This window comes from Leucoraja erinacea, chromosome 5 (assembly GCF_028641065.1).
Source record: "Leucoraja erinacea ecotype New England chromosome 5, Leri_hhj_1, whole genome shotgun sequence".
Lineage (NCBI taxonomy): Eukaryota > Metazoa > Chordata > Chondrichthyes > Rajiformes > Rajidae > Leucoraja > Leucoraja erinaceus.
Window position 1 is genome coordinate 63670850 of NC_073381.1, and position 16186 is coordinate 63687035.

The 16186-nt window shown below is 41.1% G+C and overlaps 1 protein-coding gene across 1 annotated transcript in view; it reads left to right on the forward strand.

Moving 5' to 3' along the window:
• The window catches only part of nt5dc1 (5'-nucleotidase domain containing 1), a 439504-nt gene that overhangs the window by 16557 nt on the left and 406761 nt on the right, over window positions 1-16186 (forward strand). The window contains 3 exon segments of the mRNA XM_055635784.1: window positions 3856-3927; window positions 8853-8962; window positions 9257-9336. Coding sequence (XP_055491759.1) covers window positions 3856-3927; window positions 8853-8962; window positions 9257-9336 — 262 coding nt within the window.

Sequence of the window (16186 nt, forward strand, 5' to 3'; positions counted from 1 at the left end):
AAGAACAATCACAAAATAGTTTAGTACACAGACAAATAAAGTTATACTGTTTCACTTTCTGGTTGGGAGATATTGAACAGCTTTTCAAAGAACATAAATTACATAATTGAGAATGTTTGTTTTTAATTACTTGTCTTTGTTTTCTCAGTAAATTTAATTTGTGCCATCTGAGTATCTGTCCAATTACTTGAAGTGTGCAGCAGTAAGCTGTCATTTTCTAAGTTGAGCGAAATGTTCTCTTTCATGCCCCATCTCTTTATCACAAATTCATCACCATGTGCACAAAAGTCAAAGTTGGTTTGCTAACTAGCTGTGGGCACAGCTTTGGCGTCATGGGGAAACCATGTGTAATCTAGAGTTTAAAGATTTTAACTGGAGTGCTTTGCCAATTATATAGTATGAAGTTTTCAACATTTTACTAATTTTAGCAAAAAAGATAGATTGAACCTGCTGTATATATTTTGTATGTATTTCATACATATATATTTCAGTGTAATCATTAATTCCAGAAGGTATCAATGCATTAATGTGTGATATTTTGAAGCTCAATGACTATTCATGCTTGCATTGTTGGTTGCAGCTGTTGCATTTTGAAGTAAGATACCTAGAATGTAAGATACCAAAACAGATGTCCCTTGTAGCCACAAGCCCATTTTGTAATTCTGAAGACCAATGCTGGTCAATGTATCTTGGGATCTGGGGGACTTGGCACATTAAACACAAATGTCTGGCATGCAAAATGCATAAGATATTTCTGGAGCACTAATATGGGAGTTGTGAGCTGAAGGGACTGGTTTCCAGAGGACTAGTATGGACATTGTGGGCCGAATGGATTATTGGGCTGGCGGCTCAGTCACTCAAGCCTGTTGTGCTGGCAGCTCACTCATTCACGGCTGGCCAGTTGACTCATAGCTATTCCTTGAAATTCCATTTCGTAAGGTGCAAGGCCACCAAATTCAAGTGCAGTTTCTTACCACTTCAAGCAGGGTGCAAGGCCACCAAATTTAAGTGCAGTTTCATATTTCAAGCAGGGTGCAAGGCCACTAAAGACAGCGAGTCGTGACCTCTCCCTCCTCCATCTTGCAGAGACAAAGCCATGCCCACACTTCTGGGTTTTATAGTCCCTCCCACTAGAAGGGGCGTGACCTTCATGGTGTGATTGACAGGAGAGAGAATCTCAACATTTTTTAAACACTAATAACTCTTTTATTTTTTATCAATGGGAAAAATCCTCGGCACCTGATGAGTGGAGGTGGACTCTGAGTAATATGACGAAAAATCACAGCCGTACTTGGTAGTGTTTTTTCTAAAATCAATATAAAGAGCAAACAGGAAGTGGTCAAAATTAGACTTTTAATTATATAGAAGGGAAGGCAACTTTAATTAGGCAAGGCAACTTTAATTAGGCAAGGCAACTTTAATTAGGCAACACAGCTTTAGCATTTCCAAACCAAAGGCAACACAACTTTAGCATTTCCAAACCAAAGACAACAAAGCTTTAGCATTTCCAAACCAAAGGCAACACAGCTTTAGCATTTCCAAACCAAAGGCAACAAAGCTTTAGCATTTCCAAACCATATTTTCCAACCACATTAAGGTCACTGACAGGTCAGTAAAACCAATCACAGTTTAGCAGGCATGTGTTCAGTGTTATTCACAGCTCAGACTGAGAGACGTGACCATCTCGCTCCCCCATCTTGCAGAGACTGACTGAGGCATTCAACTCTTCCGGGTTTTATAGTCCCTCCCGAAGGCCTTCAGGAGAGAGAATCTCAACATTTTTTAAACACTAATAACTCTTTTATTTTTCATCGATGGGAAAAATTCTCTTGTCCTGGGCAGCGGACGGGGACTCTGAGTAAGATGGCCAAAAATCACAGCCGTAAGTGGCAACGTTTTTTCTAAAATCAATATACAGAACAGGTCAATATACAGAAGTGGTCAAGAACAGGCTTTTAGTAATATAGATGGTCACCTTTCCAGTATTTCCAATATAGATGGTGCCTTTCCAGTATTTCCTATTACTTTTCTCTTGTCTTCATTTGTTTTGGTCTTCTATAGAGTGTATATTGCATGTTAAAATGAGACAATACAACTAAAAAGAAATGGAGAAGTTTGTGGAGGTATTTCACTCCTCAGATGATGCCTGGCTTGCTGAGCACATTATTTTTGGAAATGTTTGGGCTTTTTGACACCTTCTTGCTATTTGTGCTTTCAAACCTGGATGAAAGGAAACTGAAACTACATTATGAAATTTATTGCAGCTAAGTGCAAACTGCAAATTGAAAGGAAGCAAAATAAATGTGTTTTTCTTGAGAAGTGGATTCTAATTGTAACAAACCACCAATATACAAAAAAAATCGAAAAACACAAGTATGATGCTTTACTAATAGACAAAAGAAATAAAATTCTGATTTTAATCAAATCAAATCAAATCAAATTTATTTATAAAGCACATTTAAAAAGCAACCCACATTGACCAAAGTGCTGTACAGACCAGAGCAGGTAGCTAAAATCACAAAAAGAAACAGACATACACAGGAATACACGCAGCATACAGGTACAAATAATCAGCTCAAAGACACAAAACAAAGATCAGCCACATCAGGGGGATTCAAACGTTAGTGAATGAAAATAAGTTTTGAGTCTGGACTTAAAAGAGTCAATGGAGGAGGCAGATCTGATAGGGAGGGGGATGCTGTTCCACAGTCTAGGGGCCGGAACAGCAAAGGCACGGTCACCCCTGAGCTTAAGTTTAGATCGCCGGACAACCAGGAGCCCCAAGTCAGCCGACCTGAGGGACCTGGAGGTAGAGTAAGGGGTAAGGAGGTCTATGATATAGGGGGGAGCAAGCCCATTTAGGGCTTTATAGACAAACAGGAGAACCTTAAAATCAACTTTGAACCATACTGGCAGCCAGTGGAGAGAAATGTAATAATCATTCATACTATGAATCTACAAATTCATGTTTTTAAACAACTGTATCTGATGCAGCTGAGAATTCTTAAATTTTTATAAAACAAATTTGTATTGAAGTTGTGAAGGGAACCAGAGTATCATTCCCAAAGCTAGAGACCCATCATTCTGGAGGCAAATCAGTCCAGATTCTGATAGCAGTAGTGTGACAGTAGCACAAACACAACTTTATAATCTATAAACTATCATAGAATATTTTTTCAGTGATTTTATTTATACAGGTTGTTCTCCTACAGCAGCACAGTTTTGTCACCAAGAAACCTCACATTATAGAAAATCACAATATAAAGAAAATTGCATCATGAGGGGAATGGGGTTTGGGGCGACAGAGATTTAGACTTGCAATAATAAAGTTATTTTTGCCATCATTTTTTTGTTAAAAATACTAAAGGCTATATGTTACATTGTTTCATTGCACGTGTGACAATAGAAGTGGTTGCTTGTTAATTTCAATAGCCATCCACTATCAAAGTAGCAGTTGTGTTCTCAAGAAACAGTTGTTTGATTAAGGTTGGTAGACTACGTGGAAGCAGGTTGTTTGTTCCTTGATCCTTTTCTGCCTGCTATTTCCCAAAGTAACTTTAAGTAGTTCTCTAGTTCCTGATCAAAATCACATTATAACCAATTCGCTATGTGTAATGCAAATAATGTTTCCTAATTCATCACTTTTGTTCTATTCAATTTATGTAATGGAAACACATGTTATATCTGAACAATCAATATTTGGCAAAAAGGTTTCTAAGGAGGAGTATCTTGTGGCTCTTTGAAATGACGAACAGGCAAAATTTGAGAAAACTAAATAGACAAAAGCAAGCAAATATCATGTTTGAAATTTAAATTTCCACTTTAATTTTTCAATGTGATTTATTCTTTTGTCAGTTTTAAAGGCTTACTTTTGGACATGGAAGATGGCAATTTACTGAAACTAAGTGAAGATGGAACAGTTGTGAGGTAAATATTATTTGGAGTCGTAGAGCACTGAAACGGGTCTTTTGGCCCAACTAATCCATACTGACCAAAATGCTCCATCTAAGCTGGCCTCATTTGCCCATATTTAGCTCATATCCCTCTAAACCTTTCCTTTCCATACACTTATCTAATATCTTTTAAATGCTGTTTTAGTTTAGAGTCCGCGCTGACCTGCGATCTCTGCACACTTAACATTATCCTACACACACTAGGGACAATTTACAATTATACCAAGCCAATTAGCCTACAAACCTGTACTTCTTTGGAGTGTGTGAGGAAACCGCAGATCCCGGGGTAAACCCACGCAGGTCACGGGAAGAACGTACAAACCCTAACCAGCATCTCTGGTACTGTAAGTCAGCAACTCTACCACTGTGTCACTGTGCCTACAATTATTGTACCTACCATAACTACTTGCTCTAGCAGCTTATTCCATATGCTCATCACCCCCTGTGTGAAGAAGTTGTCCCTCAGATTCCTATTAAATCTTTCACCATTCACCTTAAACCTGTGCTGTCTAGTACAGCTCCACCGCCATTTTTCAGTACCCTTGGGTCCAGAGCTTTGCCAGACCAATGGAGGTCACATAATAATGATACAATAATACACCTCTGACCCACTAATTAAACCCCTACCGTGTCTCTAAAGCACCATGGACGGCTAGAAACTTAAATAACCCAAATATTAAATGTAGATTTTCAGTGAAACTTGCATTTCTTGCACGGGCAGCCTGGACCTCATATAAAGAGTTACCCTTGGAAGTCCCGATTGAGGGTCAGATCGCCGGCTGCCCTTAGGGTCGAGGTGCTGCTTTTGCGTCAGGATTACCTGGTTGTCCCACACTGACCCAAGATTTGACAAATCTGACGCAAATGCGGTAGAGCATGTGCGCCTGCTATTCAACGCAGACTTCCAAGAGGAGTCAAACGGTGGAAGAACACATCGGCCTAGGTGGGTGGAGGGGGAGGGGTACCAGACATCAAAGTTGGCCTCGGAAGTTGGCTATCGGTACGGATCTCCCGCTTCTGGCCGGGCCAGTGTTCCAGAGACATGGTCACAGGGGGCGAATTTAACCCGCCGATTGGAAGTCTGCCGACGTTCCGATGAGGTCGAGATTTGCTGCTTCACCCCAGCCTAGGCACTACGCTTTTGGAAGGACTTCGGGGGGGATTTCAAGTAATTTTATAAAATTAAAGGAGGTGCTGGACTATCAGTTACCGGAAAATTGGTGGTGGACCTTTATTTGATTCCCTTACTCTGCACCCTGGCCTCTCCCTCTTCTTCCCGTCCCATCGGGCAACAGGTATAGAAGTGTGAAAACGCACACCTCCAGATTCAGGAACAGCTTCTTCCCAGCTGTTATCAGGCAATTGAACCGTCCTACCTCAACTAGAGAGCCGTCCTAAACTACCATCTACCTCATTGGTGACCCTCAGACTATCTTTTATCTGCTGGCTTTACCTTGCACTAAACGTTATTTCCTTATCATGTATCTGTACTCTGTGTATGGCTCGATAGTAATCATTGTCTTTCCACTGACTGGTTAGCATACAACAAAAGCTTTTTACTGTACCTGGGTACACCTGACAATAAGCTAAACTAAAACTAAACAGCAGTGGATTCAGCACTGATTCCTGACGCACCACTAGTCACAGGACTCCAGTCCAAAAACCAACACCTTCTGTTTCCTACAATGGAGCCAATTCCTTACAGTTTCCCTGGATTCCAATCAATCTAACTTTCTAGAGAAGCCCACCATGCGGTAGCACACAATATGTAATCAACATAAATAATGAGCAAGAAGTTTCATGGACTTAGTTATTGTGTGTTTTTACACCAGCGCTACTGTCATTTTCAGCTGCCATTTAATTTTAACTTCACTAAAATGTAATTGTGCTTGAGATTTAAGAGGTACCAGTAAAACTCTGCCAAATTATACCAATTCCTAGTTTATCTTTAAATGTGATGTTGCGTTTCCCTCTTGAATTGCTGCAGCTTTCTGTTGACCATGTGCACACAATGTTTTTAGGAAATTTCAGGATCTTGATCGAAAATACCAAAGGAATAATACAACCTATCCAACTTAGGATATTACAGAATGGAGAAACAAGGAACTGCAGATGCCTGACCTGTTTCTCCAGCGCCTTGTTTCTTTTTCAGAATATTATAACTTTTGGAACTAATTCTGATTTTGGACTATTGCACACTATCTTGGTAATTCGATTCCTAGATTATGAATGATCTGGCTTACAGAAATTTAATTTTACAAAAAATCCTCCCATACATTTTATAGTATTCAATAATGATTGAATATAGTTTATATTGCATTAATTTAAATATGGCTAGTGTTTGAGTGATTATTCAATTCAATTAAAGTTGTAGCAAGTATTTACAGAGTGATGTGATATAGATTACTATAGAATGCAGACATTTCTGATTTATGGAGTAATTGGCTTATGGACAGTTGTCAGGATAGGAATCCTTATGTCACCCAGGGACTACCTGTGCAGACTATTTAACTGGATAATGTTGAGGTAAGTTTAATAAATCATGTCTTCGAAATACACTTCCTTAAGTTGCGCAGCATCTCACATCTCAGAGGATCTGACATGGACATCACATGCTGCTGCACTGGTGAGTAAGGCAAGGCAGTGCCTTTACCACCTCAGGCAATTGAGGAAATTCAGAGTGTCATAGAAACATAGAACATAGGTGCAGGAGTAGGCCATTCGGCCCTTCGAGCCTGCACCGCCATTCAATATGATCATGGCTATTGTCTCTGAGGATCCCCCAATACTTCTACTCAGCGGCTGTGGAAAGCATCTTGTCTGGAAACATCACAATTTGGTTTGGGAACTGCTCTGCCCAGGACAAGAAGGCTCTGCAGAGAGTAGTGCGTTCGGCCGAACGCACTATGGGAACTACACTGGCCCCCCTGCAGGAACTGTATATCAGAAGGTGCAAATCCAGAGCCAACAAGATCATGGGGGACCCCTTCCACCCCAGCAACAGACTGTTCCAGCTGCTACGGTCAGGCAAACGCCTCCGTTGCCATGCTGTGAAAACAGAGAGGATGAGAAGGAGTTTCTTCCCAGAGGCCATTAGGACTGTAAACTCCTATCTCACCAGGGACTAATGTACTGTACCAATTTACTGTTGTGTGGTGTCTTTAAATTGGTGTTTTTTTTTTTTTCCTCCCACAAACATGTAATTCTGATTTTGTTCCATCATGTTTTGTAGTTTTTTTGCAAAATCCGCAAGCATTGCCACTTTTTATTTCACTGCACATCTCGTATGCATATGTGACGAATAAACTTGACTTGACTTGACTTGACAACATTGGCAATGAAGGAAATCAATATTTAGTCCAGTTGGAGAGCTTTTAATTAAGTGCTCCATTCAGCAAGCTGCTAATTGTGCACTGCTTTGTTCTAGATGTGGCTGAGCTATTTGAAAATTATTGCTACTGCAACAGCCAGGGCATTAAAGATATATTATGGTACACAAGGAGGACATTTGACTTTTCAATCCAATCCAATTAGCCCTTTTCTCCTACTCTGCCCCTGTAGAATTGTGGGTTTATGTCTCTCCATCATTTAATCAGTATTGTTAAAAATCATAGTTTTTTTACGACAATTTACGCCACCATTGAGGTCCACTAATTCCACATCGTTGCTGTTTTATGCTTAATAGTTAATCTTCGCATCTGCCTTGTGTTTCTTGTACAAATCATGAAATTGCTGTTCCCTATTCCTTTGGGGAAATCAGCTAATAGGCATAGCTATTTTCTTTATCCTAAACCTAATATCTAAACCTTTACTTATCTTGTACACATCAGTCACATCTTCCTTTGACCTCTTTTCCTCCAAAGATAAGGATTGTAGCTTCTCCAGCCTAATCTCGTGGCTAAATTTATTTTCCCAAGAATAATTTTGGGATTTCATCTGCTACCTATCAACAATCTTCACATCTCTCCTAAAGTGTAGTAACAAAACAGGATGTAGAATTCTAGCAATGGTCTTGTCAGAGCATTATAAAGGTTCAGCATGTCCAGCTGGTTTTGTACTCTTTATCTCTATGAAAGCAAGGTTGCCATATTTGTGCATACAACTCTCTTGGGTTTAACCTGCCATCTATGTAGGTGAACTCGTAGGACCCTCTGCTCATGCATATTGTTTATATGTTTGCCATTGTGTTTCTGCTACCCATCCCTATTGCCAAAATACATTTCAGATTTATCTATATTTGATTCAGGCTGCTATATATTTGATATATTTGATTTCAGGCTGTTTTTCTGCCCGTGCAGTGAGGCTATATGTGTCTTGATGTAACTGATTTGTAACTCCCTTATTGTTTGCCACACTCCCAAGGTGTTGTCTTCTTGATGCAACTCAGTGTCACTTGGATTTTTGTTTCTGTGATGATGCAATCCTGAAAAGCGTGGGGGGAATATCCACTTTGGTAAAGATGCTTGGAAATACATTGAGCCAGGTTCTGGTCTGAAATAGGCATGATTTTATCTCCTGAAGACCATATTGTTTTACTTCATACGCAGCCATATGTGAGGTTTTGTTTTGGGAATTTTATTTTGCATTTATGTCTTTATATCCTTACTATCTATAACGCTGAAATGTCACGTCTGGGTTGAATTTCTTACTTGACATCAGCCATATAAATTGTCGCAAGCTCATAAAATATGAATTTTGACTTACCGAGGACATATTTGGTACTATAACTAAATTAGTTCATTCCTAAGACTTTGTTGGCATAATTGTAACTTGTAAAATAGGAAACTTTGTAAGATCTGTACTATTTATTTGCAAGAATGTATTTAACAGATAGTATACAGAATGCTTCCGTTTAAAGTTTAGAATGTGGGATCTTAAACTATTTGATATCTCAAATAGAGCAAGTCACGGCACAAGAATTTTAACAGCAGAAGAGATATTGGAAACCTATGGAAAGAAGAGAAAATGGAAACACTTCAAGACCATCAATGGAGTTTTTGCACGTTCAGGTATGAGGCAGAAAAATGTCTGAAAGCATGTGTTTAATAAATTTTCTTTTTGAGAATGTTTACTTTCGTGAATGGCCTTCAAATATTTAATTTAATTTGAATGTTTAATTAAAGGAAATATATTTACTATAAAACAATACAGATTGTGGATTAATCATTGTTGGAATTAATCATTTAGTTGTGAAATTTAATTAGAAATTATAGTGGAATATAGTTAATTTGACCAATTTTGCATGTTAATAAATCTTAAAATGCATACCGTAACCTTAAATATTTTTTTCTCGTTTTTGTTAGGCAAATATCATTTCTATGACAATTATTTTGACCTGCCAGGAGCCTTGCTGTGTGCACGGGTAGTGGATCTATTAGATCAGGTGAGAAATGCATTAAGTTCTGTTGTGTTTTCCTCATTGACTCAGTATTGCAGTACAGGTGCACAACCTTTTATCCAAAAGCCTTGGGACCAGACACTTCTCGGATTTCGGAATTTTTCGGATTTCCGAATGGAAGATTTTTAGCGTAGATTAGGTAGGTAGCGCGGGCGGCTTGAAAAGTCTGGAGCGGCTGCCTCCTCCCCAGAGACCGGGGAATCATTGTAAATCATTGCTTAAATGTTAGTCAGTTAGTTTGGAGGGATTTTATGTGGTGGGGGGGGGTGAAGGGGGAAACTTTAATTCTTAGTCCCCTACCTGGTCGGAGAGGCGGGGAGCGGGCAATGCCTTACCGGGTCGCCGTGCAGTAAGCTCCGGAGCGCTGTGGCCGCCGACTCCCAACATCGCGGAGCTGGGGGCTGCGGGCGTCTGGCCGTGGGTGGCGCCGGTTGAAGCTCCGACCCCGGCAACTCTACCCCTGGCTGCGCGGCACTCCAAATCCAGCGCCGGACGCCCGCAGCCCCAGCTCTGCGATGTCGGGAGTCGGCGGCGTCGCAACGCTGGGATACCAGCGGGGAGCGGGCAATGCCTTACCGGGTCGCCGTGCGCTCGCCGACACACAACATTGCGGAGCTGGGGCTGCGGGCGTCCTGCCGCGGGCCGCGCTGGATTTGGAGCGCCGCGCAGCCAGGGGTAGAGTTGCCGGGGTCGGAGCTACAACCGGCGCCGCCCGCGGCTGGACGCCCGCAGCCCCCAGCTCCGCGATGTTGGGAGTCGGCGGCCACAACGCTCCGGAGCTTACTGCACAGCGACCCGGTAAGGCATTGCCCGCTCCCCGCCTCTCCGACCAGGTAGGGGACTAGGAATTAAAGTTTCCCCCTTCACATAAAAGCCCTCCAAACTAACTGACTAACATTTAAGAAATGATTTACAGATGTTTAAGTGTCTCCCCGGTCTCCGGGGAGGAGGCAGCCGCTACAGTAGTACAGACCTGGGTTGACCGTGGGTCGTTTCGGGTCAAGTTTGGCGCCAAACGCGAGCTTTGGTGCGCAGACGACATCCTGGAAAAAATATCCGGTTTTCGGAGCTTTTCGGTTTCCGGAACTCCGGATAAAAGGTTGTGCACCTGTACCAGAAGGACTACTTATACCATTGTTCTTACTCTGGTTGCTAACTGATAATTAAATTATTTATTCCAATTTTAATCTGAGAAAGGCAGTTGGTTTTACATATGCGTGAAGGAGTATGATATGCTACAATTGTTTGACCAATTAGTATTGCAGCGAAAAAACGGCACCGGAAAGAGCCTTTTAAAATAACTATATAATTTTCCTCCAGTCTCTTTTTTTATCTGCACTTTTTCTGTAGCTGTATATTATGCACTTTGTTTTCTTCCCCTTTTTTTGCACTGTCTGGTATACTTGTATATGGTTTGTACTTGTTTGCCATACTCCCAAGGTGTCGTACAATTTGCTTGTTCAGCATGCAAAATAAAGTTATGCATTTTATTTTGGTACACTTGACAATAATAAACCAATTTCAATACCAATAACGATTTCTCAATTCCTTGATGCTCATTGAGAATTTCAATCCATGGCATTTTAACATTGCTTTCATTTGTGGAGCTTCTTCTTTTCCAGTTTAAAGCTACTCCAAAAGCTGGGAACAATGATATACCCACTCTGTTTTATGCTACTTTCAACTTTGCTATCCTGAAATTCAGCAGTTTATCTTTAGTTGCGAAGCAATTTGCTTTTATTAGCCATTTCTCCTTTAACCATATTATTTAAAGAGCCAAGACTCAATTCTATGCAATTTCAAAACAAAAGCTTGCATAGTGTTTTGACAGCTTTAGCTATTGAAGTTAAGGGCCCTCTTAGTTTCTTCATCTCCGTATCAGTCCAGGCTGCTCTCTCCTACCTCTGCTGCATTTCAGTTTTCTATTGATTCTTGCATTCACCGGATTACCCAAACCCCATATTCGGAGAGAAAACGTCATCTACATTTTCTTCACATTAGAATAACAGGCACGGTAGATATGGAGGATCTGCTGCATTGCTGGATTATCTATTGCAGGCTTTCAGAAATGTTACATGCATGCAATATTACTACATGTAGAAACCTCCTGGGCCACACTTGCTCAGAGGTGCCTGCCTTGCTGTTGCACTGGATGCTCACTGTATCCTGAGATAGACACAAAAAGCTGGAGTAACTCAGCGGAACAGGCAGCATCTCTGGAGAGAAGGAATGGGTGACTTTTCGAGTCAAGACTGTACCTTCGTGCCAAGAACATGCCTGTGATGGGAACTGTTCTGACTGGAAGCATTATCCCATCCAATTCGCAATATTGCACCATTTGTGCCTGGAAGAGTGCTACTAATGCCGGAGGTTTTAAAGCTGGCTATTGGGGTGGCAATTAAGGGGCTAAATGTTGGCAATTGCATGAATCCATGATCAATCAAGATACTAGCAGAAGCTGAAACTGACACTGGCATTACAGTTGTAGAGACCATGCAATTGCTCTCTTGATGGATCTGAAAAACAATGGATTTGGATGTCAATGCTGTTTTAACTCCATTAAAATGCAGTGAATCAATTCTAATCCGTGGAGAAACAAAGAACTGCAGGTGCTGTTTTCCAAAAAAAGACACAAAGTGCTGGAGTAACTCAGCAGGTCAGGTTGCATCTCTGGGGAACAAGGATGGATGACGTTTCAGGTCAGGTTTAAAGAAATGTCCCAACCCCAAATGTCACCTATCCATGTTTTCCAGAGATGCTGACTGACCTGAGTTACTCCAGTATGTCATCTTTAAATTCTAATCCTTATTCTCTTCTCTGAACTATCATGTTATGTATGATACAAGATATTGGTGAGGCTACATTTAGGGTATTGTATTCAGTTTTGAGCACCATGTTCTAGGAATGATGTTGTCACGCTGGAAAGGGTGCAGAGAAGATTTACGAGGATGTTGTCAGGACTGAAGGGCCCGAGCTATAGGGAGAGGTTGAGCAGGCTTAAACTTTATTCCTTGGAGCACAGGAGGATGAGGGATGATCTTATAGAACTGTGCAAAAATAAGGTCATAAGTGATAGGAGCAGAATTAGACTTGTCTAGTCTACTCCACCATTCAATCATGGCTGATCTATCTCCCCCTCCTAATCCCACTCTACTGCCTTTTCCACATAACTTCTGACACCCGTACTAATCAAGGATCTATCTATCTCTGCTTTAATGTCCACTAGACCAAATGGGACCCTTTGGGTCCCGTCCCCCAATGGGGGGGGGGGGGGGGGGGGGGCACGGCATCGCAGGGGAGAGCTGATCCCCGAACACAATATTTCACCACTCACCCATAGGTCCCAATACTCACCACTCCCTAGATAGGGAGGGAGGTAGAGAAAGAGGGGGGGCTGAGAGGGAGGGGGTGCAGAGAGGGAGGGGGTGGAGGTGGATAGAGGGAGGGAGGGTAGAGAGGGAGGTGGAGGGGGTAGAAAGGGAGAGGGTAGAGAGGGACGGGGAGGGTGTAGAGAGGGAGGGGAGGGGGAGAGGGAGGGGAGAGGTAGAGAAGGAGGGAGAGGGGGTAGAGAGGTAGAGGGAGGGGGAACGGGTAGAGCGGGAGAGGGAGGGAGTAGAGAGAGTGAGAGTGGGAGGGGTTGAGAGAGGAGGGGGAGGGGGCGTTGGATGCCGGCAGTGGCTGCCATGCGAGTGCGCTGGAGTGCCCCTCCTCGCCGGAGTGTCCCATCCTGCCTTGCGAGTGCATTGTGACGTCATCTGGATTATTTTTTTAGAAATGGGTGAGTTTTCGAGCAGTTTTTAAGACTTGAAACGATTAAAAAGTTTGGAAATATAGGTGAGAATGCGACGGGAAGACATTTATCATCTCGAGGGGAAAAATGTGAGTAGAATGTGTGAAAATGGGAAGGCTGTGACCTAGCATTTGGAAGGAAATAAGAATCAAGCAGATTGTGCCCAGATGACACACACCCACACACACATATATACATACACAAGCAAGATAAGAGTTTTAATATAATTATGTATATAGTGACCTGGCCTCGACAGCCTTCTGTGGCAAAGAATTCCACAGATTTATCACCCTCTAACTGCATAAATTCCACGTAATGCTCCTAAAGGAACGTCCTTCAATTCTGAGGCTTTGACCTTTAATCCGAGACTCCCCACTAGTGGAGACATCCTCTCTACATCCACTCTATCCAAGCCTTTCACTATTCGGTACATTTCAATGAGGTCCTCCCTCATTCTTCTGAACTTCAGCAAGTACAGGCCCAGTGCTGTCAAACGCTTGAATAGATTGAATTAACACACAGTTTCTTGCCCAGAGTTGGAGAATCGAGAACCAGAGGACATAGATTATGGTGAGGGAGGAGGAGGGTGGGAAGATTTAATAGGAACCTCAGGGATAACTTTTTTACACGAAGGATGGTGAGTATATGGAGTGACATACTGGAGGAGCTAGTTGAGGCAGGTGCTATTGCACGTTTAAGAAACATTTTTTCAGGTACAAGGATAGGTACATGGGACAAATGCTGGTAACTGGAACTAGTTTAGATGAGACATGTTGATCAGTATGGGCAATTTGGGCCGCTAGGCCTGTTTCCACGCTGTATGATTCTATGACTATGTTAAATTTAATGTGAAACTACTAATGTATCATTAGATGAGTCAAAATTTAGAACGCTGACTTTTTTGTTAGAGACTGGTTGTTATGTATTTCAAATCGGAATGTTTTTATAAAAATATTTCCAATGATGTTATTGTGTATTTATCATTGCTATAAATTGACTTGTTTAGTTCAAGAGGCAATGCTTTCTTGCAAAAGTACATTGCAGAATAGAAAACAAGGAATGTGGGGAAATGACAACCACATTTGTGGTGTTGAGGATTCCATTAACCATTGGTTTTAGTAGCATAAAAATCATTGTTATGCTTTTGAATTGCCCGCATATTAAATTTCTTTAAAATTGGTCAGGAAATAAAAACATCCTGTTTGCCTCCAGTTTAAAAGTTTCTTTTCCGTTCTGTATGTATTAATATCTTTGAAATGCCAAGTTCTATTTCTTTTCCATGATACAACTTGGAATGCTTTACTCATTCAAAAATAACTCATGCATATTATTGAAAGCAACACATGTCTAATCCTGGAAAATAAAAAGTGTATAACAGCAGTTTATCACTGGTGGATTGTTTGAAAGTCAAACATGAGGAATTACTATTCATTTATGTTTGCTATTTGAGGATGGTCACTTTTACCCATCAAGGAATTCTTCTTTTTCTTCCTATTTCATGAGCCTGGAATTGTAAGAGTCATAGTCATAGAGTGATACAGCACCGAAACAGGCCCTTCAGTGCAATCTGCCCATGCCAACCAAGAAGCAGAATCTAAGCTTGTTCCATTTGTCCGCATTTGGCCCATTCTAAATCTTGTGTAGGAAGGAACTGCAGATGCTGGTTTATACCAAAGATAGACACAGTGCTGGAGTAATTCAACAAGTTAGGCACCACCCATCCTATTTCTCCAGAGATGCTGCCTGACCCATGAGTTACTCCAGCACTATCTCCCGTCTAAATCTTTCCTACTCATGACTTGTCCAAACATCTTTCATATTCTATTATAGTACCTGCCTCAACTACCTCCTCTGGCAGCGTGTTTCATATAACTGACACCTTCTGAGTGGAAAATGTTGCTCCTCAGGTTCCTATTAAATCATTCCACTTGCACCTTAAAACTATGTACTCTAAGTTTTTAATTTCCCCTACCCTTGGTAAAAGTTTCCCACCCTTTGGGGGGGGGGGGGGGGGGGGAGAGAAACTGGGGGGGGGGAGAAACTACTTTCCAGGGTCCCTATCTGGTCGGAGAGGCTGCTTTTCTCCAGGCTGCACTTTCGAACCGTCCAAGCGGCCTACCAGCGAGCCTGGAGCGGCGTTTCCATAAAAACGAGCTAACTTATCTTTTGACATATGAGCTCTGTGAACCACCTTGAATTGTATCAAAGCGTGTCTTGCACACATTGAAGAGGTATTAACTAATTGAAGAATGCTCTCCCATTTCTCTATAGATAAAGAAATTTGAAGTTCTCTTTCCCAGTCATTCTTAATTTTATCAAATGTATCTATTTGTAATTTCAAAATCAACTCATAAATAGTCGTTATTAATCCTTTCTGATAAGGGTTCAACTGTAAAAATGTTTCCAAAATTTCGGATTGATGTGGTAGCGGAAATAGGGGTAGAGTAGCCTTCAAAAAATGTCTTAATTTGTAAATATCTAAAAAAGTGTGAATTAGGTAAGTTATATTTATTGGAGAGTTGTTCGAAAGACATAAAACAACCCTCTAAAATCAAATCACGAAAAGCTACTAATCCCTTCCTCTTCCATAACAAAAAGACTTGATCAGTACTAGATGGTTGGAAGAGAAAATTGGATAAAATAGGACTCGATAAAATAAAATCATTTCGTCCAAAAAATTTACGAAATTATAACCATATTCGGAATGTATGACTTATTATTGGGTTAGTCGTATATTAATTCAATCTCATATTTGTAAAAGGTAACGAGGCCCCTAGAATAGAAGCCAATGATAGCCCTTGTAAGGAATCACGTTCTAGGTTTATCCATCCCGGGCATTGGGTATCTTCTAAATCTTTTGACCAAAATGTTAAATAACGAACATTGACTGCCCAGTCGTAAAGTCTAAGGTTCGGCAATGCCAAACCACCATCTTTTTTTGATTTCTGTTTAAGTATTTTTTACCTATTCTGGGATGTTTATTCTGCCGTATATATGAAGACATTTTGGAGTCTATAATATCAAAAAAAGATTTGCCAATAGAAG